This window comes from Pollachius pollachius, assembly GCF_949987615.1.
Source record: "Pollachius pollachius genome assembly, chromosome: 8".
Lineage (NCBI taxonomy): Eukaryota > Metazoa > Chordata > Actinopteri > Gadiformes > Gadidae > Pollachius > Pollachius pollachius.
In genome coordinates, this window is record NC_136941.1 from 5573078 (window position 1) to 5588812 (window position 15735).

At 45.0% G+C, this 15735-nt stretch overlaps 2 protein-coding genes across 2 annotated transcripts; both read right to left on the reverse strand.

The window, feature by feature from the left end:
* Positions 1 to 3912: 3912 nt before the first annotated feature.
* Positions 3913 to 7435, reverse strand: LOC307079650 (keratin, type I cytoskeletal 18-like; the record flags this gene model as incomplete). The annotated part of the gene is made up of 7 exons (XM_079742103.1): positions 3913 to 4198; positions 4588 to 4814; positions 5229 to 5354; positions 5655 to 5819; positions 6188 to 6344; positions 6497 to 6579; positions 7007 to 7435. The coding sequence occupies 7 exons, from the start codon at positions 7433 to 7435 to the stop codon at positions 4084 to 4086; spliced, it is 1302 nt and encodes a 433-aa protein (XP_079598229.1). The 3' UTR covers positions 3913 to 4083.
* A 1316-nt stretch (positions 7436 to 8751) lies between these two features.
* Positions 8752 to 14733, reverse strand: krt18a.1 (keratin 18a, tandem duplicate 1). Its single transcript, XM_079742101.1, has 7 exons — positions 14179 to 14733; positions 11919 to 12001; positions 11369 to 11525; positions 10249 to 10413; positions 9926 to 10051; positions 9549 to 9769; positions 8752 to 9359 (listed from the first exon to the last, which is right to left on the reverse strand). The coding sequence occupies exons 1-7, from the start codon at positions 14653 to 14655 to the stop codon at positions 9242 to 9244; spliced, it is 1347 nt and encodes a 448-aa protein (XP_079598227.1). The 5' UTR covers positions 14656 to 14733; the 3' UTR covers positions 8752 to 9241.
* Positions 14734 to 15735: the final 1002 nt, after the last annotated feature.

The following is a 15735-nucleotide window of genomic DNA, read 5'->3' on the forward strand; positions in this document are numbered from 1 at the left end:
TCACATTACTGGTTCTTTTATGTATAACTTTTTCCCTCCCTCTCTCTCTGTCTCCTTAATTTAAAGTTTTCTCACCATTTCCCACTCAGTTCATCTCCTCTATTACTTCATTCTATCTAAGTGACGACATGGTAGAAGCCAGTCCTAATTTTCAATTTCATTTCCTTTCATTGGTCTCCCACTCGTAGAGTACGCTCCCACGTTCCGCCTCTCCCCTCCCCTTATCCTGATCCCCTTTCTCCTCATTCTTCCGTGCTATCCACCACATCTCAATAGTCTTGATCTCCTCCGCCAGCAGTTTGGACTTTGCTCCAGGGGCCCCTCCCAGGTCGGGAAGGGCCCCTTGGCCCAGTGGGAGTGTTATATGACCCTGGTGACTCAGCGCCGTCACGCCCAACACATGTGTAGATAATAAAGTGATGGACTGACGGACGGACGGACCTCGTAACGGCCCGCTGTGTTTTAGGAGTGAAATAATTTAGAAGGAGGGAGTTTGTTTGTAGAAGATAGTGCCCAAGTACTTTCTAGGCCCTTGGCCAATGACTCCACACACTATTTGTGAATGAAATTCTCTTAAGGTTTGTCATTGGTGTTTGGCTGTGTACAGTGGCAGGTTTGTGATGGATTTTAACAAACTGGCGTGGTTGGCATCCAGTGTGCCCAGTCAATGGTATAACAAATGGTTTCCAGTGAATCCTTTGATACACTACAATCAAGAAAAGCGCCTATATCCTTAACCGGATTTTATGGTGGGATATCAACAATTAAAATTGACCTCACAACTAAATCAGAAGCCTGACTAATCACAACTGTAGTCAGGCTTATGTCCCCTGGTCCAACATCCTTTACAGCCTATAGCCTGGGAACCAGAGAAATCTGCAAGCTTTCACCAGACCTAGCCCTGATCAGGCCCGTCACTATCAATATCTAATATGTGTAACAAATGTGGTGCCCTAATTAGTTGTAGGTCTATCCAATTGCGTCCACAGGGATTTTGGTTGACGCTCATCTTACTCCCCCTAGGAACTGAGAGGTTGCAGACTCATACGCATTTTATTATTGGTCTGGTGATGTCAGGCTACCTTTGCATAACATTCAAAATGAAGCAGCTGGCTATTCAAAGAGGCATCAACGTGGGATTAACACAGGTGTCGCTCATAACAGTGTTTATGGGTCTGCTCTTCTAGTACCAGGGCACGGCTAGTAAACTAAATTTGTGAAGATGATTCTACAACCAGTGCCCTGGTATAAAAGAGCAGACCATAATAAGTGTTATGGTTTTTCTGACACATTCAAAACCATATTGACAATGAGGTTAATAGGCGGACTGATTTGTCAGTGATCTTTTATTTTACCATCAGCCATGTCTATGCAGAGTTTTACACAATTCATTTCTGATAAAAATATGTCTTAGTCAAACTTTGATGGATGGACCACAACGTTGAGTTTATAAGAAAGTCTCCCTGTTTTGAATCTGGGTGACAAGGGACTTTAAACTAAACGCATCACAGCGTTGTTGAGTTTGGTGCAACAACAAGCCAAACAAAAACGTTGTCTTTGGCTGATGCAATAACCTTGCAACAGTTAATATGTTGAACATAAGCCAAGGCTGGGATGGTCTGTACACATGCACTAGGCTGGGAAAAGACCTTGTCACCCCCCCTGGTCAGGTGACAAAAAAACAGTCGGATCGGATCAAATTCGTACGGGATGTCATTTCTTTTTATTTGGGAGTCCGGTTTATGTAGAGCGCTACCTTTGTCACACCTGTTGTCACACCCGACCCTGTGTCATCGAATCTGTTGTATTGACTTGATAGTGTCTGATTACCTTACTATTATGACAAACCATCAACACGCAATTTTGAGTTTCACTCATTTAGTAAGGGCAGTTCCAGGTGGATGACGGTTAACAACATTAACTTTTCTGCTGTCCTAACTCCTCGATGGGGGAGGAGGGATTTTGAGGACAAGGTCACAGTATCCCACAATGGAACAACAACAAGCAACACTGTTTGTGACCTATCGTCTGTCCGGTTAATGGTAGATATGTTCGCTGATGTTTGATGACATGTCTCCACTGGTTGAAACATTTTAACAGTGTGTTGAAACAAATCACGTAATTTCTTCTTCGGAAAACATCTGCTAAGCAACAGCGAGACAGATAACGTAAACACAAAGTGCTTTCGGTTGACCAAAGCAACGCTCCCTGCCATCTATTTGAATGTGGTCTTATAAGTACATTTATATTTTTGAATTTATATTTAGATATCGAATTCTGCACCAACAAATATATTTTTTGGATGAACGATGCAAAACAGAAAATAAGGCAGACAAATATTGTGGCTTTCCTTTATTTCATTGAAGAAGAAACCGCAATTAAAAAAATAAAAGACTGCATTAGTCAAACCACTGTCCTTAAGACCAAGACTTTGCCGATCCAGTGATCAGTAACTGCTATCTTAGTTCTGTCCAGGCCTGGTTCCTTTCGGCTTTTGTTATTATCTCTGGTATTTCCGGAGATCTCCTTGGGAGTGAGGTATGTGTACAGCGTGACCGAGCACTCCCCTACAGAGAACCAGGTAGTGTAAGCCTCCTGTACAGGGCCCCGCTCCCCAGGAATGGTAGGTATGCTGAAGAGGGTATCTGGCCCCACTCTTCCTAATAGTTTGATACTCTGTGTTCTGTTTATTGGTCTATGGCTCTCTTCCTTTCATTAATGTCTCATGTCTCTCCGTCTGTCTCAAAGTGTCTTTGTGTGTTTGTCTCTCTGTTGGGGGTGTTAATGATTAACATGGATTTTTGCTGTTAATAAATTGTAAGGTGTGCATGTGTGTCCTTCTCTGCATATGTGGTGTGCATTTGTACTCCTCTTGTGTTTGTCTCCTCTCCTTCTATGTCTCTGTCTCACCCTCGCTCTGTATAAATCTGTCTCTCTGTCTATCTCTAACTCTCTTCCTGGTGCCCTTGGCCAGCTTCCCTCATCTCTTTTCAGGATCTGTCTGGGCTGAGCCGTCTTGTGTGTCACATGGCTAGACAGTCTCAGGGCTAAACCGATGTGTCCAAATACCAGCTTTAAGGAACCAAGGGAACCGGTTTGTCAGAAATCCATTGCAACATCACAACACGGGTGTGGGACATTGTTGATGGAAAAATTTGGCAACTGCTCTCTGGTAGGGAAATCGTTTGACATTGTTGTCTGGCTGGAAGTTACAATGAATTATGGTTCCTGCGCATTTCAAAAACATTGTCTCATAATCTGCAGCCTGTGCCGGGGGTAAACATTTCCCTTTATTTTATACTTTGGAACAAAAAAGGAAAGGTGAAAATAGTGGTAATTTTCCTATTGTTGGTTCAATGTTGCCAAAAGTGGTCATGGTGTCTCCCTCCAATAGTGTGTAAAGTGACACCATCAGTATGCTTGCAGCCCCTTGCACATGGAGCTTTCCAGTGAGAGAGGAGCAGGAGAGTGTTGAAGGTCAGTCTGTATCAAGCAAAACAGGAACCAGACTGAATAAAACAAAGAAAAACAAACCCAGAGCACTGCAAGCGGGCTGCGCCAGGCAGTGCTGGGACGCATTTGGAAACAGCCTGGGAAATGGAGGGGGCCCTCCTCGGAAAGACAGGGGGCAAGATCTGTCTGACATTGCTTGTTTTTTCGAGGAGCTGACGCAGACATTTTGTGCTCTCAGACCAAGGAAGAATGCATGGGAGGTTGCTGAAAGGTGAATTGGTAACGGAACCAAGATTAATAGTAGCTGAATGATAAAAAGACAGACACAGTAGCCATCATCAGCTCGAAAACTTTTATTTTATTTTATTTTTTATTTTCTCGAAGGTATCTCGTTCAGCTTTTTTAAATGTTGAGAATAACCAAACACTGACTGTATTAGAGTACTTAATGCTTAATTGTTCTTATTTATCTAGTGGCCATCTTTGTTCTAAACACCAGCTAGGATGGGGAAGTTCCCCAAAAATGGCTGCTAGGTGATTAAGGCCCACGTAACTCTTGAATCACTTAAGAATTGACCACTTGTTCACTGGCTTTGACAATTCAGAGCACTTTCTCACTGGCTCTGATGAATCAGACCTCTTTTTCAGTGGCTTTGACATCTTGTTTCTCCGACACCACCTTTCCATCCACCAGGGTCTGTGTGACTGTCACCACTTTGGTCTGAATGGTCTTCTTGGGGTCAACTCTGAAAAGTAAGTAAAGGGGGAATTAAATGTGACGTTTTGTTGGTTGAAACAATAGCTGTGTGGAGTGAGGCCCTGAACTGGATTATATTTGGCCATTTGGTGGACAAATAGTGAACACATATTAGTGTATTTATTTTTTGAAATGTTAATTGTGCTTGGTTTGATGGAACAAGCTGTGGATCTAGCCAATAGAGTCACTTGCTCTTTACATATGTGTGAACTCCGATATATTTTATACCATTGAGGGGCAGTTTCCACACCCTCCAACAAACTGAGAAATCCCACGTCAACACAGTCACATACTTGTTAAGTGCACGTCAAATACTCTGGCCCTCTGGATTCTAGCCTGGATCTGCAGAGTCTCATCCTCTCTGCTTCGTGCACTCACTTTATGTGGACCTGCTCGCCGTCCAGAAGTCTCCGGTACTCTGCGATCTCTGCCTCCAGCCTGATCTTGATGTTGAGCAGCATCTCGTACTCCTGGTTCTGTTGCTGCATGTCGCTGCGGATGTGAGTGAGCTCCTCCTGCAGTTTCAGCAGGATCTGGTTGTACTTCTCGATCTCCATGTTGTAGCGCATTTCCACGTCCCGCAGGCTCGCCTCCAGGGACGCTTTCTGTCATGGGGCATGGGTTAGAGAGGGTTAGAGAATAGACCGATCCTTTGGCTTTAGGCGGACCACTGCATTATCGTTGGACCTTCTCCGGATCACCGAATATGTCAGTTATAAGAAGGGGTCTCAAAGTTAAAAAGAATAGGAAGCCATGATTCTATATTTACCAAGCTATATTATTGGTAAATATTATTATACCTAGCCATCTGTATATTTTCTACCTTCAATTTATCTGCGTTTTGTATTTTAAACAAATCTCATGCTCACCTTGCAGTATCTCAAGGACCACAAGTTGGAACTGGCAACATTGCAGCAATAGGCTTAAGAATTTGTTTTTGAAAAACAAGGGTGGATATGTGCCCCCCTGAAAGCCATCATCACTTTGTGATGTAAACAGGTAGCGAAGGTTTTTCTTACCAAACTGAGTTCGGACTGCAGCTCAATGTCCATGGTCTGGTATCTCCTCCTGGTTTCACTCAGGAGAGTGCTTGCTTCCTTGAGAGCTGTTGTGTTCTGGGTCACCTGCACCTGTACCTCTGTAATCTTGGCACACGTATACCGAGGTATGAGTCATACAAACAGCCAAGGCGCAATCTTTTCATCCGACACATACATGCCCACATGTCATTTAAAGTTGTATATGATTGCCATTATCAAGTTACATTCTCAAAGGTGTTGAGACAACACCCTCTAAACCCAACCCAACCACAAATGTACAGGAAACCAGGACAACACAACACAAAGTGAACCCTACAGTGCTTTGTGCTCTCAGATATGGTTCCTAGACATAGGACCAGATGAAACATTAAGCACACATTTCGTCCGAATTGCCTGTGGGTCTACCTGAGTCTCATGCCACGCCTTCAGCTCTTCCTGGTTCTTGAGGGCTATCCTCTCGTACTTGGCCCTCATCTCCTCCATGACCTTTGCCATGTCCTGGCCCTTTGGAGCGTCCACGTCCACCTGCACCCCGGTCTGGGTGATTTGGGCCTGCAGCTCGGCCATATCCTGGGGAAGGGGAAACGGTCAGCAAGCCATTTCCTAAACACCGCCAAGGTGGTCCTTCCGCACCAAAGAGGTAACGGTTCAGAGAGATTGTGAGAGGAATTAATCCAAAATGAAATAGTTTTTATTTGATATTCAGACACTTTGTATAAGGTATATCTGAACATTTTCTTAGTTTTAGCCCTTAAAATAGAATTTTTGAAGAATTTTTGATTTCTGATTTTTGGAAGATTTACAAATCTTCCAAAACTTTTTGGGGTTATCTAATATTGGTCCATTGAAGGTTTCTGAAATATATCTGAAAATGTTTGAAGAGGTGTGATATTTGAAAGCAAAAGTATACTGTCCTTATACTGCGTATATTTTCTTACCGCCTTGTGGTACTTTCTCAGTGTGATCAGCTCCTCCTTGAGGGACTCGATGTCGCTCTCCAGGTGCAGACGGATCACGTTCGTGTCGTCCAGCATCTTGCGCATTCTTGAAATGTCCGCCTCCACCGACTGACGCATCACAACCTCGTACTCCAGTCTGTCAAAAAAGGAGAGAAAACGTATTTTACCTTCGCTCTTTAGATTTCAGATTTCGCCAGATTTCTATTAGTAATTTGAGCACGGGCAGTCGTTCTGAAGATGGATTCCTTCATGTTGCATGGATGAATAGTCAAATCGAAAGACACTCACTTGCTTTTGAAATCATCTGCTGCGAGATGTGCATTATCGACTGAAATGGAAAGCCCAGCGTTTTCCTGGATCATGTTATAGATCTGAAAGGGATTGTTGGAAAAGAGGGTATTTTAAAGCTATCAAAATGTGAGGTAAGTGACTGGATCAACTCAGCACATATCATGGATTTTATTGACCTGGTGAGGAACAAATCTGAAAATTATAAGATGACCATAATTAATCATTTGAAATCCTTGCATGGGAGTGCACCTTACACGCCCTAAAAGTTAGTACACAACTGACTGTTAAAGTATATGGATCAAATGTTAACTAAGTAGTATACAGTGTGTTAAGAATTGAGTACTCAATTGATTTTATCCAGTACTATACAGATTGATCCAGATTGACTACTTTGTTTTTGACTAACATTTGGCCAACTATGTAGAACATAAAAGAAACATTTCTGAATGAGACCATGATGCCAATGATGCCTTCAAGAGGACCGGTCAACCGGTGAGAGCCACTCACCTTGGCCCTCAGGATAGCGATGGTGGATTCGTACTTGCTGTAGTCCCTCTTGGCAGCGGGGCCTTTCTTGTCCAGGAACTCAAAGATTTGGACCTCCAGCGTGCCGTTGGCCTGCTCCAGGCGCTTCACGGTCTCCAGGTAGTTGGACAGGCGATCATTGAGATGCTGCATGGTGGCCTTCTCGTTGCCCAAATGGAAAGACCCGGAGTTGGTACCCAGGGACTTGTAGTCGTAGCTCCCGCTGCTGCCCATTCCGCTGCCCAAAACGCTGGCCATGCCGCTGCCGACGCCGACGCCGCTGCCGACCAGTCCATTGTAGGACGTGGAGCGGGAGATCCTGACCCCGCTGCCACCGGCTCCTCCTGCCATGCTGTGAGCATAGTACCCATGGGGCTTGTGGGTACTGGTTCTCTTCATGTGGAACTCCATCGGATGAGGCTGAGACTAGGGTAGTGGAAGTGACGGAGGTCGGAAGGAAGGAGACCTAGGCTGGCTAGCTACTGCTGAGAGAGAGAGAGAGTGTATCTGGCTGGGGCGCAAAGGACTTTATATATAGCACCTGAAAATGTTTTGTGCTTCCTGTCATCCCCCCCCCCCCAGAGTATATAACTGTTGTACCTTTGCCCTTCCCCATTGTTTGGCACGTACAAATGAAGGTTAAAAATGGGCGAGGCACTGTTATCAGGTGGATAAATATGCAGCCCTGATAAGTCATCCAAAGCAATGTTCAATAATTTACACTTTATTGCTCCCAATAGGAACTCCACCCTGAACCCTCTGGCCCAGTTGAGTTCAAGTGTCCAATTATTAACACTTATTACAAAGGCAAAGTCTGCTCAAATGCCATCTACACTAAACTGAAAACATTATTGACATGCAGTGATATAGTAAAATACTACACTAATGTGAAACTATCTTTAATGTGCCCTGATTTATGTTTAGTAAATTATTCATAGAGAGATCAATCGTGATCTGTATCTTGCTGCAGAAGATGATCACGAAAACGACATCAATCAAATGACGCGACCTGATCTCTCCTATCTCTGTCGTTCTCGTGACAGTGTTATTCATTCAGGATTGTTTTTTGCTGTAAAGAATTGTATTTATATGAAAGATCAAACGTAAATTGGGGCATATTACACTGGAAGTCAGGTATTTCACTTATAAGAAGTAAATACATAAATAAGCACATTTGGTCAAGAACCCAATGGCCAATAAATGGCAGATTTGGTCATGTGACTCAACCAGATCTCTAAGGCTTCTGAATCCAATGAGCAACCTGTTAGACTGGACCTTTGAACACAAATGTAGTGTTTTGGGTGGGTCTAATTCGTAAATGCTAACAAACTAAGAACATGGCTTCCTCTACTGCTGTCACCGGAAAGTGTCGTAAACATAAAATTGCTGAATTTATTGAAGTTTTTGGTGATCCAACTAGGTCCTACCTAAATAACTACTGCCTCCGTTTCATTCATAAATAATTACACAACTCTATAGTTGTGTTTCCATGTTTTACTGGTGAGCTTGTGTCTGGGAACTTCTGGATTCAAAGTGATCAAAACGGCCGTTGCTGATGTTTAGCTTAATGTAGAAGATGATGATAAATTATCATAATGTACTTTTACTATCATAGTAAACATATGTTTTCAGTCCCAGCTGTTTGCTTCACCATGTTTCTAAAATGCAGTGTTGTATTGTTGAAAGAAAGTATATTTCATTGACAATAAGTTCCAGTCAAACTGGGAGACTGAAATGGGGCTTTATTCGAATCTCTTAACATGAAAACATCAGGTACGTTGACAGAAAGAAATCCAAGGAAAACTATGACGCGTACAAAAATTCTTTGTAACCAATTGATCTACATCATTTTAGTATCAATATTTCTCTTTTTTTTTATCCCAAGTGCATAGTTTCAATACAGGTCAACTTCTCTCTCTCTTTAACTGATAAGAAGAACACACAAAGACAAAAGAAAAAATAGGAAATGGTGAAATAAATACAGGATGATCGAGATCTCTTTTGTGTTCCAGCCAATTGTAATGATAGCGCTTGATAAACAGGAAATGGTTTGGAGAATCTATTTTAAGGTCTACATTCTGCCATTTTACTAACATGTTAGCACTGTAAGTAAGCAAGGATAATCAAATGATTTGCTTGGTTTCCAATCATTTATTATTTGGCCCATTGTATGACAGCGTTGGTGGAAGGGAGTTTTGGGGACCTGTGCGGGGGTTTTCACAGGTTCTTGGTCTCTGTGCTGGATGATACAACCTTGCCGTCCACCATGTGCTGTGTGACGGTCATCACCTTGGTCTTCTTGGTAACCTTCTGCTCTTCCAGGGCGTCTTGAAGTCTGGTGGGGGGGGGGGGAATACGGGAATGGTCACTAGGCGTGTCAAGTTATTCCATAAAAGATCCAGGCCTGTGACTTTATCTTCTTTAGCTGTATTATGAACAAATTCGCCGGACCTAAGAGGCCATAGTTTGTATTTGTGTATTTGCTCGCTAGATTCATTGCATCTGCCATTTTTTGTCAACTCACTTGAAGTCTCCTCCGTCCAGCAGCCTTCTGTACGTGGCGATCTCGGCCTCCAGCTTCATCTTCATGTTGAGCAGGGCCTCATACTCCTGCGTCTGGTTCTGGATGTTGTTGCGCAGCTGGGTGAGCTCCGACTCCAGCCCTCTGATGACGTTGTTGAGGGCCTCGACCTCCATGTTGAAGCGCATCTCGGTGTCCCTCAGTGTGCCCTCCAGCGACAGCTTCTGTTGGGATAGAAAATAAAGGCACGAACATTAAAGAAAACACATTCTTAAGGGCACGAGATGACACGGGCCGAAGGAGAACAGTGGATATAATTTGTTGTTTGTTAATCGGTTGTTGCCGACGAAGCGAAGGGTGACGGAGGCTGTTCTCCTCACCAAGCTCCTCTGGGACTCCAGCTCGATCTCCAAGGTCTGCAGCGTTCTGCGCAGCTCGCTGACCTCTACCTGGGCCCCCTTCAGGGCCTGTGTGTTCTGGGTCACCTCCGTCTGTACAGTGGTAATCTGCAAGGAAAGAAATCCCACAGACATCTATTAGTAGGCTTACATTCTCTTGGTCAGGAACGTGAGACGTCAGCTGAGTCCATCAGCTGATATTAAATAAAACCTGAATTCACCAATAGGATAACAATATAATTTGTATAATTTGCTTGGAGGTTGGAGTGAATGTATTGGAAAGGTAATAGTGGATAGCCTTTTACCTGGGATTCGTGCCATGCCTTCAGCTCCTCCTGGTTCTTCAGTGCCATCTTCTCGTACTTGGCCCTGATCTCTGACATGATCTGGGCAAGGTCCTGGCCCTTAGGGGCGTCCACATCCACCTGCACTCCGGACTGGGAGACCTGGCTGCGGAGCTCCATCACATCCTGAAGGAACCACAACCGATCACATAGTTGTCACAATGGGAGTCTGGCCTGCTCTACAACATGGATTGGCCTGCTCTTAAACTCTAATGGTAAAGTTTTGTTGATTTCATCTAATCTGCGGCCCTGTGTGTGTAGGCCTGATCCGGTTTTTGTCAAAGTTTAGGTTTCCTTTATGTATTTTTATCAAAGTGTAGGTAGGATTCACATCTGTGTTTTGTCATAGTTTAGGTAGGTGGTATCTGTATTTACATTGTATGCAAGTGTGTCACTGAGTTCATTCAAGACACTGCATTCAATTATAAACCAGCAGCCCACGGGCGTCGGTCGCTTCTCCTCAATGCTAGTAATTAGATGGCCCTGCGGTAGCCTCATGGGGAAGAAGGGATTTTTATGATGAAGCTTGCTGAAGAATTCACTATTTCAGATCAGGACTCCTACCAAACCCTCCCAGTCTCCCACATAAACAGTATGTTTGTAAAATGTTCAGGAATGTCCCCCCCCCCCCCCCCCCCCCACAGAGGAGGTCAGGAGCCGACCCTTCTGCTCGTTCTATGTGTGCTCTTGAGAACCACCATGTGTTGTTGTGTTTTAGGAGCTCAGGGGACCGAGGGATGAGTCCTGTTTGCAAATATTTGTCAGGGCTGACTTTGGCCGTGGTATTGAAATAAAATAAAAGTGATGAAGTTCAATGTTTCCATATGGGCTTCTATGAAGAGCTTCAGGTATAATTTGAAGTGAAGAGAAAAATTGAACTGCTAGAATAGCGCCATCTATGGTGAAACATGCACTATTGCAATTCAATCTTTCATTTGGCTCAAGTGAGGTAAACTCCATGGAATGACAGTTTACCGCCAATCAAAAACAGCAATAGCGACTACCTGTGTATGCGGCTGTCCCTGTTGGGCCACGTTTTCCCATGGCTTGGGGTTTCATACAGTCTGTAGTGTGAACTCACGTTGTCGTGGTTCTTCTTGAGGTGAATGAGCTCCTCCTTTAGGGCTTCGATCTCGCTTTCCAGGTTCATGCGGCCCATGTTGGTGTCATCGATGAGCTTCCTCAGACCAACGATGTCGGCCTCGACGGACTGCCGGATGGTCAGCTCAGACTCAAACCTGGACGCAGAACAGAGGAGATCTTTCGTTAATACTAGCTCTACATTTGGCAATCTTAATTGTGTGATCATTGGGCTTGATGAAAATCTAAACCACTGCTGCTTGAGAGTAGGAGTTTTCTTTGTTTTTTGTAAATGCAAAAACACTTAATCGTAACAATATCTTGGCATGCTTTAAATTAAACCATCAGTCATTTTGCGTGACAGACTTACAGTAGACTCTAGGGTGTGAAGATTATAATGACATCAGACAACCCAGACATAGCATGATGTAAGCTGCTAGCTTTAGTCGTTGTTTTTTACACTACGGCCCAAACTAGTGCAACCATCCATAACAGGTAAGCTGCTTGTAGTTGTAGTTTTTACAGTCTGTGGTTCCATGGCCTGCTCTTACTTCACTCTGAAGTCATCAGCGGCCAGGCGTGCGTTGTCGATCTGCAGGATCACACGAGCGTTGTCCACGGTGGCATCAAACACCTACACCAGGGTCATTCAGGAGGAAGGAAGAAAAAAACTGTTTAGAATCCGGAAGGAACGACATTTTCCCGGGCGACATCAAACAAACATGCAAAGAAAGTGTTAGCATTTGGATAACCGGTGATATGTGTGTATAACAGCTTTTTTTTTTGAATGGGTTTGTCATTTTCTTGGTAACAAGACCAGTGGCTTTGGCTGTCTGGCTAATGCAAATACTGGTAGCAGTTACCACCAGTGTTTGCGCAGCCAGTGGAACGGCATTAGATAAGGGCTCTGGGAAAAGGGACGGGAGGCATGCAGGTGACGTATGTCCGTGAGCCAATCATTCACTGCCAAACAACAGCTTCCCCTTGGCTGCTAGGGAACAGGATTCTGACTGTCAGCGGGCAGGATGGGAAAAGGTGATTTGCATTAGCCAGGGTGAATGTAGAAGGTAACAGCTTAATATGAGGGTTAAGAGGAGGGTAAGAGCCGTGTCTATATGGGTCTGGGAAAGTGCATGTTGACTTGAGCAGATGAGAGTGCACATGGCTTGGTTGGGTTTCCTGTTGTTGCTGGCACTTAGAATCTTTGTTTTTGCAAGCCTGTTGGGTGGGTTACTGTGGGCTTGGGCTGTGGTGGAGGAGGGGGATAATCATCTCTCAAAGAGCCAAACAGAGTCAATGTGACCCTGGTCTGTCAGGACTACATGACTGACTTCTAAATCAGTTGAACATTGGAGTTAGCCGACTAAAATGGCCCCATGTTGGCTCCAATTACAGATTATATCTGTTCCAAATGGAAAGTGGCACTGTCAGCCCATTTTCTTCATCCTTTTACTGGTTTTGTTATTACTCTCGTTTTCAAGACTTGGCTGATCTTCATGTGGGCCTCTCTCCCACGCTTTATACCAATTTCAAGGGAGTATTGAAATAAATACTTAAACTGCCACGCCTAATCACCAAACCACAATGGTTCCCTTTTCTAAGTCTCAAGTTTATTTCTGTAACCTATCAAATGTTTTCAACAAACAAGTACCGCAGTGTTCGATTGGCTTCGCAATTTGTGCTGGACCATTTTTTGGTTTTAGATTTCATGCAATTACAAGCGAATTATTTAATAAAAATGTTCTCCATCCAAATGCTTTCCATTGTCAATATTCTCATCATCTTCTTTACTGGATGTGGTGTCTTAAAACTGGCGCCACCAGTGGATTTAAAGAGAGCTGAGTAGAGATTAGAATGAATTAATTCATTTTTAAATGACTACAGTGATGTCACTGAGCCAACAAACTCCTCCTCAGAGGTTGATAAGAAACCTGAAGCACTTTTACCGCACACATTTCATTAAGTCGTAAATAAAAGGTGTACGTTTACTGTCTAGGTTGGCTACCATGGGGACTTTTAGTTTTCACTCTCTCCTGCCTTCCCTCCTTATCAGTTGTAGTAATGTACACACACAAGTCTTTAAACTGTGTTCCGTCTTGTAAAATGACATTGCTCCCTTTTGTGTCTCTTTGGAATACATACAGTGACTAATTACCAAGAGGGTGTGAGATGAACAAACACTCAGGTTTCTAGGCATTGCAACTTGTTTGTCTTTTAATGCTTAAGGTCACTGAAACACTCCTCCATTTTGTCCCGCGAGTCTCTCTCGCTCTCTTGCTCTCTCTCGCTCTCTCAGCCGTTAGCCGGTTTTCTAAAATTCCTTCCATCTGGGCCCCCTGCCCGGGACTGCTGCCCACACAGTAGCTGATCAGAGAACAAGGAACGATTCACAGCTAAAACCTCATAAGGTCAGTTCAATCCCGAGCAAGAAGGTTTATGACACGTGTCAAGATCATCAACGTTTGCTTCTTGGCTCACTTTCTCTTATCTTACACCTCTTGATTTTGAACAACGGGGTAAGTATTCAAACCATAACAATTCCCATCTCTCCGGCCCCCACTCCTCCATACACCGCAATTCCCGGCTTCCACCTGCCATCAATCAAACCGACTCTAGCAAACCCCCCCCCCATCTTCCCTCCCACTTTACCCCTCCTCCCCCCAACCTCTCAGAAGTACCTTTTACCCCAAGTTACAAACAACTCCCCTCGCCACCTCCACCACCGCCGTCACCACCACCACCAGCATCCTTCCACTCCCCCCCTCCTCCTCCTCCACCTTCTTTCCTCCCTGGCCTGCCTTGGTGACTCACCTTCCTCCTCAGGTCATCCAGGATGGCCTGGTACTTGCTGTGGTCGCGGAACTCGGGCCCGCTCTTCTCCATGGCCTCGCGGATCTTGATCTCCAGCTTGCCGTTGGACTGCTCCAGGCTCCTCACCGTCTCCAGGTAGCTGGACAGGCGGTCGTTGAGGTTCTGCATGGCAAACTTCTCGTTGCCCATGATGTGCCCGGACTCCCCGCTGGAGTTTGCCTGCACGCCGATGGGGAAGTTGCAGATTCCCATTCCCATCCCGGAGCCCAGTCCCATCCCGGACCCCCCGCTGCTGCTTCGGACCCCCGACTGATAGGAGGACGAGATGCGGGTCCCCTGGCCACCGGCGCCGGCGTAGATGCTGGACGCCTTGTAGGTGGGGGCCACGGAGCTGCGGACCATGGACACATGGCCAGAGGGGCCCCTATTGCTCCCGCTGGAGCGGACGGAGTAGGAGGTGGTCTTCTGGTAACTCATTGTGGGAGCTCGGCACACAGAGAGAGAGAGAGTGAGACTGAGAGGCACAGGCTGGGTTAAGCACTAACGGGAGCACACAGACAGGCAGGAGGAGAGGAGAGGACGCCGGTAGTATTTAAAGTCACTGGGCCCCTGGGCCGGCCCCCTGGCCACGCCCACATTCCCTGGGTTCCCGCCCCTCTCTTTCCGACGGTCTGCAACGCAGGGCTGCTCAGCCTGCATGCCTTTGTCCGTCGTCAAGATGAGTTGGCGAGTTGCAAAATTTTGCTCTGACTGGAAATTCGGTTCACTTTCTTTTCTTTTGTCAGTTAAACGACTAACTTTAACCTCTTGTTAAATCAAGCTAAATAATTATAATAACTTTAAGGGAATTAACCTGCTTTATAACTTGGCCTGTCTATTGTCACAGTTCTCTAAGAAATGTTATATATTCAAAGCTCATCAATTACAGGGAAAAGAAGGAAATGAATCACTGAACGTCAACACAACAAACAGTGTGGTTTTTTCAGGGTTGTTTCTTGGTAAATGACACTCCCTATTGCTCCCTACGTATGTCGTGTTATTGCTCCCTACGTTTTTATATTTTGTCAAAATCTTTCACAAGAGTTCCATAGTAGGGTGTACCACACAAAGTACACAAAAAAGGGTGGCTGCTGTCATAACAGCCTTGAGTCAGCTGCATTAAGGGAAGGCATGAGAAACTGAGGTCATCTCGCGAAAGATGAACTCCCAAATCTGGGTATTCTATCACAGGTCAAAAGCCCCGCCCTTTGTCTGATCCCGCGTGCTGCAGCACCGCAGTATTTGCAGCCGGCATAGGTAGGTAGGTGAGTGGAGACCGTGGGAAACGCTGGTTTTGTTGCATATTTGGCCTAAATGGTGGTTGTCTCTGGCGACCTGGGTCTCGGGACTGACCACGCAATAGGTTAGCACCAGCACTCTAAAGTCAACACGTACGTGGCTCTCCTGTGTAAGTCACAGGTCGAAGTGCTAGGTAAGATGGGGGCCGGATAACGAAGGGGCTAGTGTGTTCGGGTCCCCAATGTCCACGGACGCCTACCTCTTCCTCAAAGACCTAAA

Bases quoted from the DNA above. Each gene is read 5' to 3' on its own strand.
- krt18a.1 (XM_079742101.1), bottom strand. From the start codon at position 14,655: ATGAGTTACCAGAAGACCACCTCCTACTCCGTCCGCTCCAGCGGGAGC. The intron at 11,526-11,918 runs GTAAGAGCAGGC...TTCTGCGTCCAG, and splicing joins GCTGATGACTTCAGAGTGAA to GTTTGAGTCTGAGCTGACCA. The intron at 10,052-10,248 runs GTAAAAGGCTAT...CTTTCCTTGCAG, and splicing joins AGGCATGGCACGAATCCCAG to ATTACCACTGTACAGACGGA.